At 40.6% G+C, this 26,804-nt stretch overlaps 1 protein-coding gene across 1 annotated transcript in view; it reads left to right on the top strand.

The window, feature by feature from the left end:
* Nucleotides 1–26,804, top strand: part of KIF6 (kinesin family member 6) — a 393,563-nt gene that overhangs the window by 13,060 nt on the left and 353,699 nt on the right. Inside the window, exon 3 of the mRNA XM_043907375.1 lies at nucleotides 1,927–2,001. Within this exon, the coding sequence (XP_043763310.1) occupies nucleotides 1,927–2,001 (75 nt within the window). The remainder of the gene's footprint in view (nucleotides 1–1,926; nucleotides 2,002–26,804) is intronic.

The following is a 26,804-nucleotide window of genomic DNA, read 5'->3' as shown; positions in this document are numbered from 1 at the left end:
AAGAATACTGGAGTGGGTAGCCATTCCCTTCTCTAGGGGGATCTTCCCAACCCAGGGATCAAGCCCAGGTCCCCTGCATTGCAGGTAGATTGCTTACCATCTGAGCCACCAGGGAAGTGTAAGGAAGTGGGGTTGGGAATGACTAATTCATTTACTCAGTCATCACCAACTTGGTAAAAGAATCAAAACAACCTCAGAAGCATCGTCATCACCGAAAAGCACCACTGGGTCCCTGTTTAGACATCACAGTGGGCAGTCCTCCAAAGAGCAGTTGAGCAGCCGCGTTATCTCAATATTCATACCTGAAGCCCTCAAACACCTTTGGGGTTTTGAGGAGTGTTCTGGGCACACTCAGTAAATATTGCTAAATTATAATCCTGTCTGCTAAATGAGTACCCAGAGTGCCTTACAATCTCTCTTTATATACAGTTTCATTATTTGCTTCTTCAAGAGAGTGGTTGTTATGCTATAGGAATCTTTTGAAATGAATGTTGTTGAAAGACAGTGAAATTCATTCCATTTTATATTTCCAATCCAGCTCCAGACATCCTTCTGAACTCCTTAGTAGTGAAAACAAACCTACATTTCATGTCATCTCTACTTTAATTGAACTCGTGCCCAATTCACTTGTGTGGGCAGACACGCACACCACTTTGAAAGCTGCTTTGGATATGTATGTTTCAAAGGCTTTGCTCTAAAATCCTCCCCCTCTCAATTTTTATTTCGAAAACTTTTAAATATGCAGAAGAAATGGAGGAATAATGGCAAGCAAATCTCCTCTACCCTTTGTGGGAGAGTCACCAATTATTAACGTTTTGTCCTGTACACTTATATTTTCTCTCTCTCTGTCTCTCCGCCTTCTCCTTGTCTTTTCCCCGCTTCTCACCTTTCCTTCCCCCGTTTGTCTTGCTGCCTCTGTCTTCGTGATGTTTGAAATGGGGGCCATACTTGCTGGTAGTGAGTAAACAGACTGTATGAGGGTGGGTTGTGCATCTTCTCGGGGCTTCCCTAGTGGCTCAGATGGTAAAGAATCCACCTGCCATGCGGGGGACCTGGGTTCAGTCCCTGGGCTGGGAAGATCCCCTGGAAGAACCATGGCAACTCACTCCAGTATTCTTGCCTGGAGAATCCCCATGGACAGAAGAGCCTGGCACAGTCCATGGGGTCACAGAGAGTCAGACACGACTGAGTGACTAAGCACAGCACAGTGCATCTCCTCAGGTGTCTGGCGGTGCTTGTGATCCTGTCCTGAGCTAAGTCAGATGCCACTGCAATAAGGGTGCTGTGGCCACCATCCTGTCTCCCCAGTCCCCTCGCTGTGCCAGTCAGATCAAGATTTCCTTTACAATACAGCTCTATTTTAATGTACTGTTTGACTTTTGACTTTGAGCAACAAAATGAAACAAACTATCCTGAGAATTAAGTAGCTGATCCTAGGATGCAGTAATTAATGGAAGATAAACTTCAATTCAAACATTAAAATTGAGTTCAATAATCATGCATTTCACAGCTGCATCTTTTTCTTACAGGTCAGACGTCAGAAGTTCTTTGGCTGTTTACGTCCTGTTCTTGGGTTTTCATTTCATGCACTTAATCTCGATCTGAATTTGATGCCAATTGCAGACACTGTCCCTCTTGAGAGCTAAAAAACACACAGTTTATTATTTGGTTCAAAGCTGCTGCAGTTTTTCAGAGGGATTTATTGTGCAGATCTTGTCAAAGCAATACTGTTTACCCATCATTTGTATACAGGGGTACAAGAGCTCAGTGTATTTGGGGCTACAGGGCAAACATTGTGTTAGGTTAGGTAAGCCTAATGATGTAAATATGGGGTAATTTACAGAGCTTTTAGGAGGAAAAAAATGGATTAATCCAATAGTGTTTGAAGGCTCAGCTTTTAAATAATTACTGTTTTCACATTTGCAGATTTCAAAGGATTTTTGATCAGGATGCAAAGCAAGAGACCATTTTTGAAAACATTGCCAAACCAGTTGCTGAGAGGTAGGATTTCCTATATTTTGTTCAGTGGGTTAGTGGTTTTTCATCTTGCCTTCAATTCTCAGATAATTGTGGTAATGCGCTCCAGTCTATCAATTATGTACTCAGGCTGCAGGGCATGTGATGATGGTAGCACTAATACTTTCTCTTCTTACAGCTTGTTTGTTTTAGATTTAGATACTCAAAATTTAGAGCCTCAAAACAAACCGGTGAGACAGACAGAATACATATTACTACTCCCATTTTGAAAGATATGTAAATCTCTGAGGATTGAAGAGACCAAGTAGCACTGCTCAGGGTTGGTAGCTAGTGGTGGCAGAGTCCCAGATGGTTGTCTAACTGTGAAGTCCAGTGCTGTTTGCTCAGTACAGTATTTCACGCCTGTGGTTGGACGGATGAAGGACTGTGACACCCGGGAGGCCTAAGTCTGATTGACCCAACTCTACCCTCAGGGTAATAACTCTATTTCAAAACTTGGCTCTTCACTTAGGTCCCTTTTGTTTCTGCATATCCAGGTAGTTCTGGGCTGCTGACTATTAAAACCAAACTCACCTGAGAATAAATAATCGTGAATAAATCCGAGTGCCATTTTATTAATCTATGTTGGTGAAGTCTCCTTGGTACTGGATGCTCAAGTCCTTAGATGAGCACCCTCTCCTATAGGGAGTCTATATGGGAAACTACTACTAATAAGGTGGCTTTCTGCTCCTGAAATCATTGGGTGATTTTAGTGATCTAAGTATCCCCAGGTACTTCTATCTTTATGACTAGAATGAAAAATACATCTGCTGAACAAACTCATTTTTCAAGTCTACTGATCAGTGCCTTCTCAACCACAACCTTGCCTGAAATATATCAACACATATTGTCTCCTAAGTGCCTGTTTCATGAATACTACTCAAACGATGCCCTTCTCTCTCTCTTTTTTTTCCCCAGCTTTATTGATATATAATTGACATATGACATTGTGTAAGTTTAAGGTATATGTGTTGCTTTGACACATTTATAAATGATGTCACCAAAATGATTATCACCATAGTACCAGCTACCACGTCCATCTCATCACATAGTTCCCATTTCTTTTTTGTGCTAAGAACATTTCAGATTTGCTCTCTTAGCAACATTTAAGTATTTGGTACATTTAAGTATTTGGTACATATAAAAGTATTATTAGCTACAATCACCATGCCACCCATTAGATCCCTGAACTCTTTTTATACTGTCTTCCATCACAGTTGGTAAGATATAATTGAATAGGTCTAAGCTATTTTAGTTGTAGTCACAATCTAGTAGCATCTCTCTAGACTAAATTCAGGTCTCCTTGACTGGGTGTCACACATTTCTAAAATTCTGTTCTTTTTAGTAATGTTTCAGGTTGTGTCATTTTTCAGGTAGCTCATCTCGTGTGTTTTATTTTGTGATGTCCTAAAGTCACGTGGGGAGGGTACATCAGTTTGTGCTTTATGGATGTCTATTTATTCCCCCCGTTACTGACTGCCTCTCCCATCTCAAGCCCACTTCCCACTCCAGCTCCTGCTGTGCCCTCTGCCTGGAATTCTCTTTCTTCAGAAATCTGCCTGCTTGCTTTCTGAGCTCTTTTAAGGCCTTTGCTCACGTATCCCCTTCTCAGCCAGGCCATCTGTTCTTAGAACCCGACTTGAAACTGTGTTCTCTGTCACCCTTCCCTATATATTTGTTTTAGCATCTGAAACCCTATATAGTTTCCTTACTAGTTTTTTTTTTTTTTGCTTGTCAGCCTTCTACCAGAACAAAAGCTCCATGAAGGCTGGGGATTTATTTGTTTTGTTCACTGACCTGACAGAGATACCCGACTTGATGATGACAAGATCTCAAACATAACAGGCAAGAGCTTTGTTATCCAGGATGCTCAAGTCGTTATCGAGGTTGCTCAAGTGAATTATATCATTTATCAATAGGAAACATTCCTCACTGTCCTTTTTAATACTTTTCTTCTTGCATCCCAACTTTCCTGAAACTGTTTTTGCTGTTTGTTTCCCCCCCACCCCGTTGGCCTTTATCTAGTTTCTGTTTCTCAATCTCTTCCCTCAGCTGCCCTGTGTCATTTTGTTTTTAAATATAGGTCTGGTGAATAAAATATAGCTGGCTTTTGCCTTTGTAGCCAAACTCAGAGTCCCTGATATTTAATTAATTACTTTAACCTATTTATATTTATTATAGTTACTGTAATAGTGTTTGGAGCAATTGTTCTTCTCTATTTTTTTTCCATTTATCATACTTTCTATTTTTTTTTCCTTTCTTGCTGTTTGTTTGTTTGTCCTCTTTGTTGTTGTTTTTGCTGCTTTATTTTCTCTCTCAAGGTATAAACACTTCTCTGTGATTTAATTCAGATATTTAAGCTCATCTGTGCTTTTTCTCAACATCTAATCTTCTTCCCTCTTGCTTGTCTGGCCCTCTTCTGCTCAGGCAGGGCCCTTAGCACACTTTTACTTTGCCTTTCCTACTCTCCTAGCACTTAAATTGTTGAGATCTACCAATAATTCCACTCTGGGTTGTTAATTATTTTCATGATCAGCATTTACTTAAGCTTATCTATAACTTGTATTTGTTTCTTGGCTCATCACTGTTTCTTATACTTATGTCTGTTTCTTGGGTTCTCTTTTAGTTTTGCTGGTAATCATCATTAACAATTTTTTAGAGAGAACTCAAGACTGAGGAGCTTTCTGAAGCTTTCATTCTCCTTCACAGTTAAATGACCATTTGGCCAGGTATAGAATTCTAGGTTAAAAAATCATTTCTCTCATCACTGTGAAGACATTGCTTCATTGTCGCCTTGTATGCAGTGTTGCTGAAGAGACACCAGGGTCTGTCTGGACCTTATTTCTTCTTAGGAATTACACTTTTGTCCTAGATGTTTTTGGATATTTTTTCTTTTTTCTTTTTTTGTATTCTCTATCATCTCACTTTTAAATTCTTAACTTTTACAATTTTATTTTTTCATTTGTAGGAAATGGAAAAAAAAAATGTGTATTCTTGTTTATCAGTGTGATATCCTTCTTTCTCCTTCCAAAGAAAATTAGCATCTCGTTTTGGAAACACTGGCTTTTCTTTCTATATGTGGTTTCTCTATGTGAATGTTCTTCTGCTGTAGAGTTGGTGCCTTGCTTTTCCGCTATAGAATTTTCCCAGACGTTTGGTGATTCTCAGCAGTGGGCTTACCTCTGTCAGTTGCCAGGGCCGTCATCTGTTTGGGAATGTGGTTTCTGTTCACTGTGGCTCCCCTCATGTCTATGGTGAAGGAATGGTGTGTGGGCTGTGGGCAGGGTGTCCCTGAGCTGGTCTGCTGGCTGTGAGAACGCTTTTTTCTCCTGGTTGTTGCTTACCACCAGGGACTCTGGGCACTGTCAGTAATCCAGGCTCTTCCTCTGCTGGAAAGTGTTCTTCAATGTTGGATGAACAGATGGAGGCAAACTCACACCTCTCTCTGATTCATCTGCAGAGGAGGGGGTCATTAAGCAAATTAACACTGGACTAAGAACCTAGGAGAATCACTATTTTCATTGCCTTTAAATATGTCATATGCAGTGTGTTCACACTTTTTGAAAACTTGAATTGTGTGACTCTGAAATGGTAAAATACAAGGTAACAATAAAATCTCATTTATACACAATATTTGAAATAATAATTACCCCCATAAATTGAAAAAAAATTTAAAGAATTGTTTAACTTGGCAGTCCTGGTGAATGGAATCTGTGCCACTTTAGATGTTAAATGGAAATGGCTGCTCCTGGTGAAGATTAGTCTCCAGGAACAAATTCCTAGCATAAATCCAATTCATCTCCACCATCGCTTTAAAGCTGCTCTATTGGGCTAACCCACTGTAGCTTAATTCTGGTTACTGTGTGCAATTGGAGCTAAATAAAATTAATCACATTTCTTTCCAAAATTCTGTAATTCAAGAATCTTACTATTTTTAGACATGCCTTTTCCTACTTAATTCAAATCAGTAATATGACTCATGACTACAGAATTGCGGGACTGGTGGTGAGAATTCATAAAGCCTTAAACTTGTATCTTTGTGGTTATTTGCTGCTCAGCAGTCTCTACTAGGAAGCACATTCCGCCTCTTCTAAACTTTGATTTTTCTGAAATATATCCTTTGTTGTTTCAGTCAGTTCAGTTCAGTCGCTCAGTCGTGTCCGACTCTTTGGGACCCCATGAATTGCAGCACACCAGGCCTCCCTGTCCATCACAAACTCCCAGAGTTGACTCAAACTCATGCCCATCGAGTCGGTGATGCCATCCAGCCATCTCATCCTCTGTCGTCCCCTTCTCCTTCTGCCCCCAGTCCCTCCCAGCATCAGGGTCTTTTCCAATGAGTCAGCTCTTCGCATGAGGTGGCCAAAGTACTGGAGTTTCAGCTTCAGCATCAGTCCTTCCAATGAACACCCAGGACTGATCTGCTTTAGGATGGACTGGTTGGATCTCCTTGCCGTCCAAGGGACTCTCAAGAGTCTTCTCCAACACCACAGTTCAAGAGCATCAATTTTTCGGCGCTCAGCTTTCTTCACAGTCCAATTCTCACACTTTGTTGTTTCATAACAGATAAAAACTACCTTCTGTCATATTAATTTTGCTCACAGGTTTGGGAATAACTTTTTGAAAAGATAAAATTTAGGAAGTCCACAAATGTGTTTAGTGTGTGCTATTGAACCATAGAAAAGAGTTTGTAGCTTTATTTGATAAGTTACCTGGGGTTATGCTTCTTAGACTGGAGTGTGTAGATCTTGGGAGTATGTGGTACTCTACGAGGGGATACTTGAAGCCACAGACTGAACACGGCACATCATTGTGGAGTGTGAGTTTTACTTAAAGATTGACTCAGAAAACTTTGAAGTCTAGACTTTTTGGAGGTTTTATCACATGCACTCGTAAATCTGCAGAATCCCAGTGTTCCAGCCAATCTTATGTTATACTTAAAAGCTTCAGATGTAGGAAATTTGTTTTAGGTACAGTGAGTGCTTTAGGAAAAATTTGGAGATTTAGTGTTAGAGAAGAAATGGTTGGACTAAAATGAATAGGGTGCACATTGCCAGGAGGACGGGTTGTGGCAAAGATGTAGGTCCCCACAGCGGGCCCCACAGGATGGGTAAAGCCTCTGCATTGCAACAAGGCAGCCAGGCTGGTTTTGAAAATCTACTGTGAACCACTGCTTTTTAACCTTTGACTTCACGAATGGTGAATAATATCAAGGGCAGCCTGTCAATTTATGAGAAGAAGAGCATGAGGGGAAAAGAAAGCTCCCAGAGCCACGACCTCAGGGAGAATGTCTGTCCACCTGCGCCCTGACTGTGTGGGAGGCCAGGGCTTGGGAGAGGGCTTTCCTCCCAGAGCAGGTAGTCCCACCGGCCTGTGGGGCCAGGGCCAAGCCCATCAGGGCTCACATCTGTGCCCTAGGACACAGGCCTGGCTGGTGATGCTGTGGGTCACATCGCTTGCCCAGTCCTGCAGCACAAGCAGTGAATATAGATCATGCATCTTCAAGACAAGAGAACCAGAGCAGGAGACAAAGAGGGCCTCAGAAGTGTATTTAAAATAAATGTCTCTTTTCCTGTTTTGCATATAGGGTTATCATTACCATCTTTCTAAATTCCATATATATGTGTTAGTATGCTGTAATGATCTTTATCTTTCTGGCTTACTTCACTCTGTATAATGGGCTCCAGTTTCATCCATCTCATTAGAACTGGTTCAAATGAATTCTTTTTAAGGGCTGAGTAATATTCCATGGTGTATATGTACCACAGCTTCCTTATCCATTCGTCTGCTGATGGGCATCTAGGTTGCTTCCATGTCCTGGCTATTATAAATAGTGCTGTGATGAACATTGGGGTGCACATGTTTCTTTCAGATCTGGTTTCCTCAGTGTGTATGCCCAAGAGTGGTGTTGCTGGATCACAGATGTACAGAACAGACTTTTGGACTCTGTGGGAGAAGGCAAGGGTGGGATGTTTCGAGAGAACAGCATGTATATTATCTATGGTGAAACAGACCACCGGCCCAGGTGGGATGCATGAGACAGGTGCTCGGGCCAGGTGCACTGGGAGGACCCAGGGGAATAGGGTGGGGGCGGGGGCGGGGGGGAGGTGGGAGGGGGGATCGGGATGGGGAATGCATGTAACTCCATGGCTGATTCATGTCAGTGTATGACAAAACCCACTGCAATGTTGCGAAGTAATTAGCCTCCAACTAATAAAAATAATTGAAAATAAATAAATAAAATAAAACAAATGTCATTGGCCAGCTATTCACCTCCATGCTTCTACTTCATCTGGCTCAAAAAAATTTTGCAACAAGTAGAATAATCACGTTCTGGCCTCAGCCCTGTAATAACTCACTGTGTGACTCTGGGTCAGGCCTGTCCCTTCTAAACCGGTTCTCCCATATGGCTGATGCTAAGAATACCAAGTTTACCAGGTTCTGAGGATGCAAGGAAGCAATGCCTGTCAATGGACTTTGTGAACGTCAGTGCCCTATTCAATCTAAGGGTTGAAAAGTTAGAAATCTTTATTATTTTTGGCACTTTAAAACTCTGCCCACTCACTTCTGTCTCCAGACGAAGGTGAAGTCGATGTGCTTCTCTATTAGCCTCTTCCTTGCTGTTTTTGTTGCTAAGTTGTGTCCGACTCTTTTGGGACCCCATGGACTGTAGCCCGCCAGGCTCCTCTGTCCCTGGGATTCCCCAGGTAAGAATACTGCAGTGGGTTGCCATTTCCTTCTCCAGGGGAGCTTCCTGACCCAGGGATCAAACCTGCATCTCCTGCAATCCTCTTACTAAGTACTGCTAAAAACTCTGGGCGTTGTATTTAAAAGAATATAAAAGGTAGAGATAGAAGGGTAGAATGGTCAGAGGACCTCAAGACCTAAAGGAATGACCCAGAAATGAGTTCCCAGTGTGCTTTCTTCTGTTGTTGTTGCCTTGTTATTCCAGACTGGATGCTAGAAAAAGTGACAACCAAGAAACAGCAGTAGACTTAGACAAAAGTGCCCCCCCAAATTCTGCTCTCTATAACCAAGGCACCAGGCCAGGGCGCAACCCAGTGAGACAGAAACTTTTAGATACTGGTTGCCTTACTCCATCCAGATACCATGGAAAAACCCATGACCCCCACCCTCACCCAGACAACAAAGCCTGGCTATAACAAGGCACCCCATTCTGCTGCTGCCAGGGTGGTATCTGAGAAGGAGTGGAAGGACTTTCCTCCCCTCTCAGAGGCAACAGCTTCCCCTCTCCCCTCAGCCAAGTTGTCAGTGGAAGTCTTAGGGGGATCCTGGCATTCGCCACCATCAGCAGTAACACGGCCTCCCCACCCTACTGTGGAGTCACAAGGGGCTCCGCCCTCTCCTCTCCAGGGAGGTGTCAGTTGAGGCCACGAAGGGAGCCTGAAGTCTCACCTCCGCCCATAGGGATGAGGCCCACCCCACAACAGGTGTCAGAGGCAGAGTGGGGAACCAGGCCCCTTTCCCTCCCTGGCGACAGTGAGGTGACACCAGTAGCATGGTGTCAGGAGAGACCTGCCAAAACAGAAGTTTTAAGTATGATCTAGAATCTATAACTCATGCCTAAACTGTCCAGGATACAATGAAAAGTATGCTTTAAATGAGAAATATCAAGAACTAGGAAGTCACCCACTTCCATAAGGAGAAACTATTAACAGATGCTAAAACATAGATAACACAGATCTTAGAATGATCTGACAAGTATTTTATTTTTTTTTATTTTTTTTCATTTATTTTTATTAGTTGGAGGCTACTTACTTTACAATATTATAGTGGTTTTTGTCATACATTGACATGAATCAGCCATGGAGTTACATGTATTCCCCATCCTGATCCCCCCTCCCACCTCCCTCTCTACCCAATCCCTCTGGGTCTTCCCAGTGCACCAGGTCTGAGCACTTGTCTCATGCATCCAACCTGGGCTGGTGATCTGTTTCACCCTAGATAATATACATGTTTCGATGCTGTTCTCTTGAAACATCCCACCCTCGCCTTCTCCCACAGAGTCCAAAAGTCTGTTCTGTACATCTGTGTCTCTTTTTCTGTTTTGCATATAGGGTTATCATTACCATCTTTCTAAATTCCATATATATGTGTTAGTATACTGTAATGGTCTTTATCTTTCTGGCTTACTTCACTCTGTATAAGGGGCTTCAGTTTCATCCATCTCATTAGAACTGATTCAAATGAATTCTTTTTAATGGCTGAGTAATATTCCATGGTGTATATGTACCACAGCTTCCTTATCCATTCGTCTGCTGATGGGCATCTAGGTTGCTTCCATGTCCTGGCTATTATAAACAGTGCTGCGATGAACATTGGGGTGCACGTGTCTCTTTCAGATCTGGTTTCCTCAGTGTGTATGCCCAGAAGTGGGATTGCTGGGTCATATGGCAGGTCTATTTCCAGTTTTTTAAGAAATCTCCACACTGTTTTCCATAGCGGCTGTACTAGCTTGCATTCCCACCAACAGTGTGAGAGGGTTCCCTTTTCTCCACACCCTCTCCAGCATTTATTGCTTGTAGACTTTTGGATAGCAGCCATCCTGACTGGCGTGTAATGGTACCTCATTGTGGTTTTGATTTGCATTTCTCTGATAATGAGTGATGTTGAGCATCTTTTCATGTGTTTGTTAGCCATCTGTATGTCTTCTTTGGAGAAATGTCTGTTTAGTTCTTTGGCCCATTTTTTGATTGGGTCATTTATTTTTCTGGAGTTGAGCTGCAGGAGTTGCTTGTATATTTTTGAGATTAATCCTTTGTCTGTTGCTTCATTTGCTATTATTTTCTCCCAATCTGAGGGCTGTCTTTTCACCTTGCTTATAGTTTCCTTTGTTGTGCAAAAGCTTTTAAGTTTCATTAGGTCCCATTTGTTTAGTTTTGCTTTTATTTCCAATATTCTGGGAGGTGGGTCATAGAGGATCCTTGCTGTGATTTATGTCGGAGAGTGTTTTGCCTATGTTCTCCTCTAGGAGTTTTATAGTTTATGGTCTTACATTTAGATCTTTAATCCATTTTGAGTTTATTTTTGTGTATGGTGTTAGAAAGTGTTCTAGTTTCATTCTTTTACAGGTGGTTGACCAGTTTTCCCAGCACCACTTGTTAAAGAGGTTTTCTTTTTTCCATTGTATATCCTTGCCTCCTTTGTCGAAGATAAGATGTCCATAGGTTCGTGGATTTGTCTCTGGGCTTTCTATTCTGTTCCATTGATCTATATTTCTGTCTTTGTGCCAGTACCATACTGTCTTGATGACTGTGGCTTTGTAGTATAGTCTGAAGTCAGACAGGTTGATTCCTCCAGTTCCATTCTTCTTTCTCAAGATTACTTTGGCTATTTGAGGTTTTTTGTATTTCCATACAAATTGTGGAATTATTTGTTCTAGTTCTGTGAAAAATACTGTTGGTAGCTTGATAGGGATTGCATTGAATCTACAGATTGCTTTGGGTAGTATATCCATTTTGACAATATTGATTCTTCCAATCCATGAACATGATATATTTCTCCATCTGTTTGTGTCCTCTTTGATTTCTTTCATCAGTGTTTTATAGTTTTCTATGTATAGGTCTTTTGTTTCTTTAGGAAGATATACTCCTAAGTATTTTATTCTTTTTGTTGCAATGGTGAATGGTATTGTCTCCTTAATTTCTCTTTCTGTTTTTTCATTGTTAGTGTATAGGAATGCAAGGGATTTCTGTGTGTTAATTTTATACCCTGCAACTTTACTATATTTGTTGATTAGCTTTAGTAATTTTCTGGAAGAGTCTTTAGGGTTTTCTATGTAGAGGATCATGTCATCTGCAAACAGAGAGAGAGAGTTTCACTTCTTCTTTCCCTATCTGGATTCCTTTTACTTCTTTTTCTGCTCTGATTGCTGTGGCCAACACTTCCAAAACTATGTTGAATAGTAGTGGTCTGACAAGTATTTTAAAGCAACCATAATAAAAATGTTTCAGTGAGCAATCGTGAAAATGTTTGAAAGAAATGAAAAAATATAGTCTTGGTGAAAAAAAAAAAAAGATACAAAGAAGAACCAAATGGGAATTTTAGACTTAAATATAATAACTGAAATTAAAAATATAGTGGATGGATTCAATAACAGGATGGAGAGGTCAGATGAAAGAATCAATACATTTTAATATGTAACAATAGAAATTACTCAATATGGGCAATAGAAAATAGACTGAAAAAAAAAAAAAAGACCTGTGAGAACTACAGCAAAAGATCCACCATTCATGTTATCAGAATCCTGAAGGACAGGAGAAAGAATATAGTTGAAAAGCATTCAAGGAAATAATGACTGAGGATTCCCCAAATTTGGCAAAAGGCACAAACCTAGAACTTTATGAAGCTGAGGAAGTTCCAAACAGGATAAACTCAAAGAAATCTACTTGAAGACAAACATTAAACTTCAGAAAACTAAAGACAAAGCGAAAGATCTGAAAACAATGAGGAAGAAATGATATCGTACCTACAGGGAAAAAATAATTGAATTATAGTGTTTTTCATACTCCACTCCAGAAAGCATGGAGTCTAGAAGGAAGTAGCAGAATATTCTCAAGTGCTGAAGGAAAAGAACTATCAGCCCAGAACCCTATTCCCAGTGTAATTAATGATCCTTCAGGAATAAAGAGGAAATAAAGACATTTTCAGACAAAGGAAGACTGAGAATTAGTTGCCAGCATATCTACCCTAAAACAAGGGAGAAAGGAAGTTCTTAAAAAGAAGAAAAATGATCCTTTGTATTTCAGTGTTGTCTGTTGTGATCTCTCCATTTTCATTTCTAATTTTGTTAATTTGGTTCTTCTCTCTTTGTTTCTTAATGAGTCTTGCTAATGGTTTGTCAATTTTGTTTATTTTTTCAAAAAACCAGCTTTTAGCTTTGTTGATTTTTGCTATGGTCTCTTTAGTTTCTATTGCATTTATTTCTGCCTTAATTTTTAAGATTTCTTTCCTTCTGCTAACCCTGGGGTTCTTCATTTCTTCCTTCTCTAATTGCTTTAGGTGTAGAGTTAGGTTATTTATTTGGCTTTTTTCTTGTTTCTTGATGTAAGCCTGTAATGCTATGAACTTCCCCTTAGCACTGCTTTTACAGTGTCCCATAGGTTTTGGGTTGTTGTGTTTTCATTTTCATTCATTTCTATACATATTTTGATTTCTTTTTTGATTTCTTCTATGATTTGTTGGTTATTCAGAAGCGTGTTATTTAGCCTCCAGGTGTTTGAATTTTTAACAATTTTTTTCCTGTAATTGAGATCTAATCTTACTGCACCGTGGTCAGAAAAGATGACTGGAATGATTTCAATTTTTTTGAATTTTCCAAGACTAGATTTATGGCCCAGGATGTGATCTATTCTGGAGAAGGTTCCGTGTGCACTTGAGAAAAAGGTGAAGTTGATTGTTTTGGGGTGAAATGTCCTATAGATATCAATTAGGTCTAGCTGGTCCATTGTGTCATTTAAAGTTTGTGTTTCCTTGTTAATTTTCTGTTTAGTTGATCTATCCATAGTTGTGAGTGGGGTATTAAAGTCTCCCACTATTATTGTGTTACTATTAATTTCCTCTTTCATACTCGTTAGTGTTTGCCGTACATATTGCGGTGCTCCTATGTTGGGTGCATATATATTTATAAAAGAATGAATCTTGGAACATCAGAACAAGTGAAAGAACAGAAATATACACTAACAAATTTTTCTTCTCTTGAGCTTCAAAAATTGTTTAATGAAGCACAAAGCATTACCTGATGAATTAAAAACAGGGAAGGGTAAAGGGATTTAAAGAGAAGTAAGGCTTCCCAAGTGGCACGGTGGTAAAGAATGTGCCTGCCAATGCAGGAGCCAAAGCAGATGCGGGTTCGATCCCTGGGTTGGGAAGATTCCCTGGAGAAGGAAATAGCAACCCACTCCAGTATTCTTGCCTGAAAAATCCCATGGACTGCATGGTAGGTACAGTCCTTGGGGTCACAAAGAGTGACCGAGCATGCATGCAAGGTTTCTATACTTCATTCGAGTTGGTAAAGTGTCGACACATCAGTAGATCTCTGGTAGTGGAATGGTTCTGTATCTTGATCACATTGATGGCTACTTGAATTTACATGAGATAAAATGGCATAGAACTCTACGCATGTATTGTACCAATGTTAATTTCCTGGTCTTGATAATATACTCTAGTTATGCGAGATTTAACCATTGAGTTCAAGTTTGAGTTTCCCCAAACTTGGTGAAGGTACACAGAACCACTCTGTACTCTTTTTGTAACTTCCTATAAATTTATAATTATTTCAAAAGAAAACACTAATATTTCCAGATATTAATATTTTAGTGTCAGTTGTTTTATGATGTTCTTCTATTCAGCAAATTCAGTAATCCGAATGATTAGATTTGAACTTCTCCCCCTTGGGTCTCAATTCAATAAAACTAATTTCATTAGACATTCACCCAGACATGCCTGCCAGTAAATGTTTTATTTTTCTGAGTTGGCTTTCAAACAGAACACACTGGTCAACCACCAAATTGTACAAAAACCCCTTGGCTCCCACAGATCTGTTCAACTTCAGGCCGCAACTTCACTTAACAGATGCATTGTTTATAAACGTGTACCTGTACTTGGCTCCACTTCCTACTACTCCAAATATCCCTATAACATCACGTTTATGGCTCTTGTGATTTTACTGCTTTTCTTAAAGTTTTAATACTTTTAAAATTATACTTTCAATTGAAAACATGGCTCTCTGTTTAAAAACAGGGACATGTATCAGCCTAAGGGGCTTCCCTGGTGGCGCAGTGGTAAAGAACCCGCCTGCCAATGCAGGAGACACAAGAGACTCGGATTCAGTCCCTGGGTTGGGAAGATCCCCTGGAGGAGGGCATGGCAACCCACTCCGGTATTCTTACCTGGAGAATCCCATGGACAGAGGAGCCTGGTGGGCTACAGTCGATAGGGTTGCGGAGTCGGACATGACTGAAGCAACTCAGCACACACACATGCATATCAGCTTAAAACCATGGAATTATATAAGCTCATGACTTCAAGGTGCTCCATGACCTTAATGAGGAAGAGGATAATAATGCCACTGCACCCACAGCTAATGGAGTTGGAGAGAGCAGTGACAGTCCATCAAATAAGCAGAGGTGGTACTCAGGATGCATTTTTAAAATACGGATTTTAGTATAGTAGGTAAACAAATGAGTCTAAATCTGGGTGTTTCTTAAGGGTGACCAATCAAGAAATTGTATAATACTGTCATTTTTGCAATGGTAACTCTGTGGTTAAAGCTATTTTTAATTCATTTAATAAAATACCTCTGAAAAAATGGCTGGAAAGTCACATGGAGCCATGTATTTGTGGGGTCTGTGAGTTCTCTGACACAACAGATAATGTGATGAAAATCGCTGGGCCAGTGGTAAAATGAAAAGCTCTACTTGAGTAAAAGCCAGTAAAAAAAATACAGACTGACCAGTGGATCAGAGATGCCTTCACACAGCGACGTGACTCCTCAGCTAGAAGATAGTTGTCTTAGGCCTCCACCCCGCTTCCCTCAAGCAGGTCCTGAGGTCAAGAGTTGAGTGGAATAGTTTACTTGGGAGGTGAGCCCTGGAAGCTCCAGTCGAGGCCGGGAAGGAACATAAGCCACTTCAGGTACACGAGAGAGCAGGCACCACTGTGGGCAGCTGGGACTCAGTCTCACTGGTTTTCTCTGGGGGACGGCGAGGAACAGGCCTTAGCGTTGTCCCCACCGAGGGGTGAAGAGGTGCCTTTGTATTTAACAGCCCCGCACCCCTGTCTGTCACTGGTTGGAAGGCTGCTTCCTGTGTTAACACCTTGGCACATCCAGCCTCATCTGTTCACAAGTTACAGAAGCACCTTAGGCAGAAGAGTGTGTGGCGGAGTGGGCAAAAGACAGCTTCAGGAGGCCGTCAAGTGAAGGGGAGCAGGGAGTCCTGAGTAGACAGGGCTGGAAGGGCAGTGAAAGTGTTAGTCAGTCACGTCCGACTCTTTGTGACTTCATGGACTGTGGCCCACCAAGCTCCTCTGTCCATGGAATTCTCCAAGCAAGAATTCTGGAGTGGGTTGCCATTTCCTTCTCCAGGTGGATTCTTGGGGCACCACTAATTCTGTGGTGCTTCTATTTAATTGTAGCCTGAACACTTCTGGGCTTCTCAGCAATTACTCAACACAAAAGCAGGTTGCAACAGAAAAAACAAAATCCAGAAGAAACTTGGAAAGCAATGTTATCTGTATCTACATTTTATGTGAGACTGGCTTCTTAAAATATTGCGGTACCAGAATGGAGAAGAGAAGTTATCTGCAATATTGAGTGTGGCGAGAGCTTTCCTCATTTCTTCCCAATATTCTGACATTCACATACTCAGTGTCATTTTGCCCATTAACCCTTGAAGGTAGTAGAAAACTTCCCTTATCCAAAATGTATATACCTGGAGTAACAGGCAAGTTTGGCCTTGGAGTGAAAAATGAAGCAGGGCAAAGGCTAACAGAGTTTTGCTAAGAGAACACACTGGTCATAGCAAACGCCCTCCTCCAACAACACAAGATACGACTCTACACATGGGCATCACCAGATGGTCGATACCGAAATCATATTGATTATATTCTTTGCAGCCGAAGATGGAGAAGCTCTATACAGTCAGCAGAAACAAGATCTGGAGCTGACTGTGACTCAGATCATGAGCTCCTTGTTGTAAAATTCAAACTTAAATTGAAGAAAGTAGGGAGAACCACTAGGCCATTCAGGTATGACCTAAACCAAATCCCTTATGATTACACAATGGAAGTGACAAATCATTTCAGGGGATTAGATCTGATAGACAGAGTGCCTGAAGAACTATGGGTGGAGGTTCTTAACGTTGTATAGGAGGCAGTGACCAAAACCATCCTCAAGAAAAAGATATGCAAGAAGGCAAAATGATTGTCTGAAGAGGCCTTACAAGTACCTGATAAAAGAACAGAAGCAAAAGGCAAAGGAGAAAGGGAAAGACATATCCAACTGAATGCAGAGTTCCAGAGTATAGCAAGAAGAGTTAAGAAAGCGTTCTTAAGTGAACGGTGCAAAGAAATAGAGGAAAACAATAGAATGAGATCCCAAGGGACTGTTTCCTGCAAAAGTGAAGTGCAGTCACTCAGTCGTGTCCAACTCTTTGCAACCCCAACTCTTTGCCTACCATGCTCCTCCATCCATGGGATTTTCCAAGCAAGAGTCCTGGAGTGGGTTGCCATTTCCTTCTCCAGAGATGGGCACAATAAAGGACAGAAACAGTAAGGACCTAACAGAAGCAGAAGAGATTAAGAGGAGGTGGCAAGAATACACAGAACTGTACAAAACATGTTTTAATGACCCAGATAACCACAATGGTGTGGTCACTCACCTAGAGCCAGTCATCCTGGAGTGTGAAGTCAAGTGGGCCTGAGGAAGCATGACTACAGACAAAGCTAGTGGAGGTGATAGAATTCCAGCTGGGCTATTTCAAATCCTAAAAGATGATAGTGTGAGAGTGCTGAGCTCAATATGCCAGCAAATTTGGGAAACTCAGCAGTGGCCACAGGACTGGAAAAGGTCAGTTTTCATTCTGATCCCAAAGAAGGGCAATGTGAAACAATGTTCAAACTACCATACAGTTGTGCTCATTTCACATGCTGGCAAAGTAACACTCAAAATCCTTCAAGCTGGGCTTCAACGTACATGAACTAAGAACTTCCGGATGTACAAGCTGGATTTTGAAAAGGCAGAGGAACCAAATTGCCAACATGTTAGAATATAGAAAAAGCAAGAGAATTTCAGAGAAACATCTATTTCTATTTCACTGACTATACTAAAGCCTTAAACTGAGGAATCTTCTTAGAGAGATGGAAACACCAGACCACCTGACCTGCCTCCTGAGAAACCTGTATGCAGGTCAAGAAGCAACAAGTAGAACCAGACATGGAATAACAGACTAGTTCAAAATATGTCAAGGCTATATATTGTCACCCTGCTGCTGGGATAAATATCAGTAACCTCAGATATGCAGATGACACCACCCTAAAGGCAGAAAGCTAAGAGGAACTAAAGAGTCTCTTGATGAGGCTGAAAGAGGAGAGTGAAAAAGCTGGCTTAAAACTCAACATTTCTTTTCTTTTCTCAACATTCAAAAAATGAAGATCATGGCATCCAGTTCCATCACTTTATGGCAAATAGATGAGGAAACAATGGAAACAGTGACAGACTTTATTTTCTTGGGCTCTGAAATCACTGTGGATGGTGACTGCAGCCATGAAATTAAAAGACGCTTGCTCCTTGGAAGAAAAGCTATGACAAAACTAGACAGTGTATTGAAAAACAGACATCGCTTTTCTAACAAAGGTCTATCTAGTCAAAGCTATGGTTTTTCCAGTAGTCATGTATGGGTGTGAGAGTTGAATCATAAGGCTGAGCACTGAAGAACTGATATTTTCAAACTGGTGCTGGAGAATACTCTTGAGAGTCCTTTGGACTGCAAGGAGATCCAGTCAGTCCATCCTAAAGGAAATCAGTCCTGAATATACATTGGAAGGACTGATGCTGAAGCTGAAGCTCTAATACTTTGGCCACCTGAAGTGAAGAGCCAACTCATTAGCAGAGACCTTGATGCTGGGAAAGATTGAAGGCAGGAGGTGAAAGGGGTAACAGAGGATGAGATGGTTCGATGGCATCACGGACTCAATGGGCATGAGTCTGAGAAAACTCCAGGTGATAGTGAAGGACAGAGAAGCCTGGTGTGCTGTAGTCCATGGAGCTGCAAAGAGTAAGACACGACTTACTGACTGAGCAACAGCAGTGGTTCTCAAAATGTGGTCCGTGGACCAACAGCATCAATGTAGTCTAGGAACTAGTTAGAAATGCAGTTTCATGGGCCCCATCCAGGCCTGCTGAATCAGAGCAATCTGTGTTTTAGCAATCTCTAAGTGATTCTGATTCACTGAATTAGAACTAGGATCTTGATCTTGGAACAAAGCTTAATACAGGTTGGGAGGGCTTGGGAAACAGGGAGATAGTGACAGGGTACTTGTGGTATTTCTCTTTAATGATACCTTTCCCAGAGATCTGAGATGTACTCTACATAATTTCCTGATTCCAAAATTGGTATTTGTTTGCTTATAATTTTTGTTTTCTTTTGTTTAGTCGCTGAGTAGTGTCTGACTCTTTTGCGACCCCATGAACTGTAGCATGCCAGGCTACTCTGTCCATGGAATTTTCCAAGCAAGAATCCTGGAGTGGGTTGCCATTTCCTTCTCCAGGGGATCTTCCTGACCCAGCAATCAAACCCCCATCTCCTGCATTGGCAGGTGGATTCTTTACCACTGAGCTACCGGAAGCCCTTATTTATAATTTATATCACATTTATTTATAAAATCAATCAAGACATGTTACCCTGATGCTAGGGCAGCCTTCATGTTCAGAAGGGGATCCATCTTAATTTAACATTTATAGGAAGATGAAAAAGTAGCAGAGATATCAGAAACTATTTGGACTAAATTAGGTAATTAATTATGATTGATTAGTTTTTAGAAATTTAATAAAGCTCTCTAAAGAAGTAATTGTGGGAGACTGTATAAAACATTGATTAAGATCATGAGCTTTGGAGCCGTTGAAGCTTGGTTCAGCTCCCAACTTGAATACTTAATAGCTGCGTGGTTTGGGCAAATTATTTAATCTCTCTGTGTCTCAGTTTTTAACCTGTGAATGATGCCATAATAGCTACTTCATTTGCCATGATGATCGAGTGAACTATATGTGAAATGCATATGCCCCAGTACATAGTATGTGCTCAGGAACTATTAGCTATCATCATTTTTGGCCCTTCACCAACATTTTTATAGAAAAAGATTTTTCATTTCAGTTCAGGGTTTTACCAAGTTATGAATGTTTTTTCTTTATGGACTTTTTTCCCCCTTGACTGTTTTTAGATTTGGTTTCTTCTGAGGCACAAGTTTACAATTTTACCATAGATCTTTACTTCAGGATTTGAGGATGCATTTACAGATGATCCAGAGATATTCCTGGATATTACTATTCACCTTTCTATCCTCCCAAAGAATGATAGACAAAGAAAGCAAATAGAATGCAAAGCCTTCTGGAGAATCCTCCCGAGACAAATGTGCAGTGATTGATTATAACTGGCAAGATTTTTTACTATGGTTATTTGAATTTATAATCGACTGTGGCAAACAGCACAACCATAGTTAAAATATGTTGTTTAAATTGTTGGGGAAATACGGCAGTAAATTTATCTAGTGTTTTATCACTTGCAGATCTAAATATCTTCTTCACTTGAACGTCACTTTCCTTGGAGCAGAGCTCTTTTAGCAGAAATTCCATCATTCTCAGTGAATCTGGCCTTTCCTATTATCGGCCATGTGGTTTAAGTCAGATTTTTAGTGTACTTCTTGCTCAATAACATGAACAGATGTACTTGTTGTTATTTGATAACAGTGAGCACCTTTCATTTTATATATAGTTTTGCCAACCTTACAGCACTTTCACATGTATTATCTCACTTAGTTTTTACCATAACCCTATGGGTAGATAGATATGATTTCCCATTTTAGATGAGAAAACCAGGGCTCTGAGCATTTAATTGCCTTCTGCAGGGTCACACAGTAATTAGGCTGTGGGACTGACACTGGACTAGATCTTCCTTACACTGCTGTATCACCCAGCTGTGTTTACGTTTCCCCTCCCGTTTCACAAAAACTGACCTAGGTGAATTCACCAGTGATGTTCCTGTCACGGAGTCAGCGGATACCTTTCAGTCTTCTTCCCATTTGACCTTTCAGCTCGGGCATAGCGGGCAGCACCCACACAGTAGCGTTTGGCCAACTGCACACGTGGGAATGGTCCAGGGCACTGTGGGGCCCTAAGGGGGTGGGCGTGCTGGAACTGGGACCTCGATAAGTGAGGGTGACCGCCACAACATCTGTAGAATGGTCACGCGGGACAGTAGGGGCCTCCCGAGGAAGCAGCACCCGGACAACCGTGGAGGCTGGCTGTCCCTTGTGTCCTCAGAGCTGGTCTTGGCAGCATCTGATAGTTAAGCCTCCAGCCTGCAGGCTTTATCAGTGAGATATTACAAAATAAAAGCAGACAGGGACTTCTGCTGCAGGGGGCACAGGTTCAGTCCCCGGGCAGGTAACTAAGATCCTACATCCTGTCAGTGTAGCCAAAAAAAAGAAAAAACCCATGCACTGATCCCTCTTTTAAAGGCTCTACTTGTGTTTCCGGGGCTCCTCATGATTGGGAAGTTCTCTACCACACACTGGTTTCTGATCTCTAAGGCTATTTCCAGCTATAAAAATAATTAATTAATTAATTAAAAATGGACCTATGAACATTGCAATAAAGTATATCAGAGAGTTGATGGAATTCTCTGAGAGGTTAGAATTCACATTATTGAAGACTGCTGCAATATTGTTAAGAAACTGTCTGTGGGCCTAGAAATAGGAGTGAAATTTAAAGATCACATTCCACAGAAAAGGATACTATTTTCCTATGAATTTTCAGGTGAACCACTTAATGCAGACAGATTTAAAATTAAAATTTTCATTGTAATCATAGATATAGTGATCAAATGTATAAACATGTGTTTTGAATTATGTACAAATTATTAAATCTACACAGTTTCTTATTCAACCTCCATGACTTACAGGAGATGTCAGAGGAAACATTAAAATGCATTGTATATATTTGCATTTAAAATTAAATTCAAACTAAAATGCAGCTGATTTGTATGAAGAGTTAAGTCTTTCTAGTGAAATTGTTTTATAAGATTCATCAGCTTATTAGATACACTAAATTTTACATTTTGAAATAATTTATAGGAAATTTTTCTCACTGTTGTCACAGCTTCTGAAATACTGTTAACAATTCCACCAACAGTTGCATCAGCAGAAATATCTTTCTCAAAATTAAAAATTATCTGCACATTACATACCCATAGCTTAGTTATTTTACAACTGAAGGTTGGCCATTTTGACCACCTCTGCCTACCATGGTGACTATAATTAATAATACTATATTGTATATTTCAAAGTTGCTGAGAGAGCAGATCCTAAAAGTTATCATCACAAGAAGGAAAACCTTTGAAAGAAAAATTATTTTTGATCTTGAATTTGCTAAGAGTTTTCAGTTATACCAACTGAAAATGAAATTGCCAGAAATACAAATTTTTATGATCTAATAAATGAATATGTAGAAAAACTAGTCAGGAAAATTGTATGATCAATTAAGATATACTAATAAAGTATTATTATTGTTGTGTTATATAAAATTATAAAACCAACATACTACTTTTTTTTTTACAGCTTGAAAATCATTACTCATGTACTACAATTATTCATCTAATTATAAATAATCACTATAAGTACTAAATATTTTTAAGGAAAAGCTTTATATGTTAATATCTTTGATATAGCACTTTTTCCTTTTTGAACATGGGGTGGGGCCCTGCATTTTCATGTAGTTTTTGGCCTCACACATATGTAACAAGCCCAACCAAAAAGGCCCTCAAGGTCTGCTTCCCCCTTATAAACAAAGAGGCCCAAATTTTCTCATATTCCCCTCTTTGCTCACTAGGCTTCAGATTTTGACAGTCCAGGAATCTTCAGCCCCAGAGCGTTTGCCCTAGCCATTTTCCTGGAATGCTCTTCCCCCAATACCCACATAGCTCACTCTGTCACTTCTTTAACGTCTTTGCTCAAATGTCACCTTCTTAGTGAGGTATGCCCTTACCATCTCAGTGAAAACTGCAGCCTAGCCCTCTCCCCCACTACCGCTGACCCCCTATATTAGTCTACACTTCCTATTTTTTCCCTTAGAACCATCTGACATTTATTTTTACCTATGCACTCTGTCTGGTGTACATTATCTGTCTCCTCTGCTAGAATGTCAGCTTCGCAAGGACAGGAATCTTCTGTTCTATTTACTGATGATTCCCAAGCACCGATAACAATGCTGGCCTGCGCCCATTGAATATTTGTAAAATGAATGAAGTCTGAAATTATTAGATAAACATGTAATTGCTATGCAAGCCAAAATCATTCACATAACTGCAGTGTATTTTTCTTTGTTGTGCAATAGGCAAATTAGATTCTTGGTTCCTCAAATTGTTTATAGCTAATGCTTTTGTATTTTCCATCTATTTTAATTAATGAAAATTCCTACTATAGAGCCATACACTGAATGCATGCTAATCAAATTGTGTTGTTCATATAATTGTAGCTGTAAAAGGCTTTCAGAACACTAAAAACTTTGTTATAAAAGCTTAAAGAGTTGAATGAAAAGAAAACCCCAGTGGCGGAATTCTTTATTTGCTTGTTAAGAATATTTATCTCTTATGAGACCCTGTTTTGCCTCAATCTAAATGATAAAAGAAGTACAGTATGTTTTCACTTAGGAGTATCTGTATTTTCACTCAATTTAGGTGCATAGCCAAATATGTTAGGAATTAGGAACTATTCTTATTCATAGATAAAATATTCTTCATCCATGGCTCTGTAGAAATTCAAATGTATATTTACTAACTGTGTAAACTTGTGTTTACTCTCAAACACTCGGAGCTTTGAAAATCAATATTTCTTTTATTTGTGATTTAAGTTTGGTTAATTTATCATGAGACCACCAACATTTTTTCTCCCTGAGACAAAATCAGAATTACTATTACAAGTAGGAAATATCCATTTTTAAGTAACAAACTTGTGCTGCCTGCTACCTTTAAAAATGGAGTTGCTTCTTCAGTGGGAGAAGTTGTTACTGAAAGTTGCTGTGTTCTATGTGTGTTTCTGGTAGAGGGAATGTTTATATCATGTCAGTAAAACTTGAATTTCCAAGGAAGCCAACAGAATAATGAAACACTTAAGTAGCACACCAAAACTATTTTCTGTATGTTGATACGATGTAAAAACATGATCAGCTTCTTTAAGTAGAATTGTGTGTGTGTGCTAAGCTGCTTCAGTCCTGTCTGACTCTTTGTGACCCCGTGGACTGTAGCCTCCCATTAGAAGGATGAAAATCATGCCAATAGTTTCATATTTATATTAGTTAAAGTTATAACTCCAAAGATTTCCTAGTTTCCATCTTATGTTAGTAATATTATGTAAGTAATATGAATAAAAATTTTACAGTACTAAGAAGATAACCAATGCAGGTACTAAAAGGTTGTTGATTCGGAAGTTTCCCAATCTATTTTATCCTTAATATGTCATTGAACCATGAAAAATGACCCATCTAATGTTAGTCTACTGAACTTTGTCAATGACAAGAGATAAAAACCCACCTCAAATCAAAGAAAAAGAAATTTATTGGCTTCCATTACTAGGAAGTCTAGAAATGTGTTGACTTCAGTCTCAGTTCCCGCCATGTGGCTGGCAGCTCCAAGGTTACAGGTTTGCAAAACCTTCAAACAGGACTTTTCCTTTCCTGCTTGCATTAATAAAATGCCCATGATTCAGGGATCATGCCTTTTCCCAGACAAATCTATCACTAGAGGATGGGGTACCCTCTTTACCTGTATTCCCCCAGACTCACTGGTAGCCCTGCCTGTGTACCACTTGGAGGTGGAGAGAAGTTCTGCCAAAGGACAAGATGTTGGAGATGCCAGAGAAGAGGGCATCAAGAGAAGCAACAAGCTGGACAGATAAACCTCTGCCTTGAATAAGCAACAAATTAAAGAAAGCCAGGGGCTTCCCTGATGGCTCAGGGGTAAAGAATCTGCCTGTCGATACAGGAGACATGGGTTTGATCGCTGGTCTGGGAAGACTCCACATGCCCCAGGGCAGCTAAGCCCGTCTGACACAACTGCTGAGCCTGTGCCCCGGAGCCCAGGCGCTGCAACTGCGGAGCCCGCGTGCCCTAGATCCTGTGCCCCGCAAGAGAAGCCACTGCAGTGAGAAGCCCGTGCACCGCAACTAGAGAGTAGCCCTTGCTTGAGAAAAGCCCACCCGACAACAAAGACCCAGCAGAGCCAAAAATAAATAAATGAGTGAAAGTGAAAGTCTCTCAGTTGTGTCCAACTCTTTGCGACCCCATGGACTATACAGTCCATGGGATTTTCTAGGCCAGAATACTGGAGTGGGTTGCCGTGCCCTTCTCCACGGGATCTTCCCAAACCAGGGATCGAACCCAGGTCTCCCTCATTGCAAGTGGATTCTTTACCAGCTGAGCCACAAGGAAAGCCCTAAATAATTTAAATAAAATTATAAAAAAAAGAAAAAACAGAAATCCAGACGATTTGAAGATACGTGAGATACTGAAGGCTTGATGACTTTCAAGGGTGATTCTAAAAGGTGAAGAACAAGAACAAAACTTGTTTTGGCTGTGTCCTTCTAAGGTATCTTATAGTTACCTTGTCTATCTGATAATGGAAAGTGAACAGATGTCTGTATATTTCGGGTTGATTGTAGTCATGTCATAAAAAATAAAGAAGAACTAACATGCGTTGGGTTTCTATCATGTGTTAGGTTGTAAACATTTTGGTGTATTTTACATGTATATATATGTGTGTGTGTGTGTGTGTGTGTATAGTTGAATCAGCGAGGTGTTAATTCATCTGTGAGTGACAGAAAAACTTAATCTGGCATAAAGATATGAGCATTTATTACTCCACATAAAGGAAGCCTGGAGGTAGGCAGTCCAGCTCAGTGAACACCTCAGTGACCAGTTCAGTGACCAACAAACAGCTCCACGAGCACCTTCCCTATGACATCACATCGTGGCACAAGACGGCAGCCCAGAGATACACCTTCCAGGCAGAAGGAAGGAGTGAGTAGGAGGAGATTACAGCCGCTGCTTCTTAAAGAGAACAGTTGGCATTCCCACATGACATTTCCACTTAGATTTCATTAGGTCTTAACTTAGTCAGGTGGCCACATCAGGCAGTAAGCGAGGCAGAGAAATGTCAATCTTTAGGCTGGGAGGCCAGGTGCCCAGCTAACATCTGGGGCTTAGTTACTGAGAAGGGGAGAAGGACTGCTGGGAGGCAGCCAGGAGTCCCTGCCTCACACCTCACCTCCTAAAACATACACAGTTTCAGGAGCTGAAAGACCATGGGACCTAAGTTAGGAAGGTCCTAAAATCTCTGGGGTCTTCCCTGCTGGCTCAGATGGTCAAGAATCTGCCTGAGATGCAGGAGACCCGGGTTTGATCCCTGGGTCAAGAAGATCCCCTGAAGAGGGGTAAGGCTACCCACTCCAGTATTCTTGCCTGGAGAATCCCAAGGACATAGGAACCTAGCAGGCTACAGTCTGTAGGTTCGCAGAGTCGGACACGACTGAGTGGTGTTTCAAGAGTTCCCTTCCTTCTCTTGCCTACAGGCTTCCGACATGCTTTAAAGAGGCTTCTGGTGGTCTTGTCAGAGTCCAGTCCAGCAAGTACTGACTTGCCCCGGGCGTGCGTGTATTGATAAGGGCAATGGTGTTTTACGCTTGCACCACTTGTGACCACTGCTGTCTCATATGCTGTTACGTTACCACCACCTTTGTGTCACTTTTAAAAGTCAGGCCTATATATATTTTAAGTAACAGCATACTGTCCTCTCATGAAAAAAATATTGAGTAATTCTTCTGTTTCACCTCACACATTGCATCTCCTCTAAGGAATAGTGTAAGAGTACAATAGGGTTGTATATTAAGTAGCCTCCAGTCAATGTATTAAAGTATAGGTATGCTAAAAATATTTCCCCCTGGAGATTACTTAACAAAATAAGTAATGAATAGAGGTTCAGAAAACATGTCAGTGATAAAGC

This window comes from Cervus elaphus, chromosome 7, assembly GCF_910594005.1.
Source record: "Cervus elaphus chromosome 7, mCerEla1.1, whole genome shotgun sequence".
In the NCBI taxonomy this organism is placed as follows: Eukaryota; Metazoa; Chordata; class Mammalia; order Artiodactyla; family Cervidae; genus Cervus; species Cervus elaphus.
This window is presented reverse-complemented; position numbering and strand designations above follow the sequence as displayed.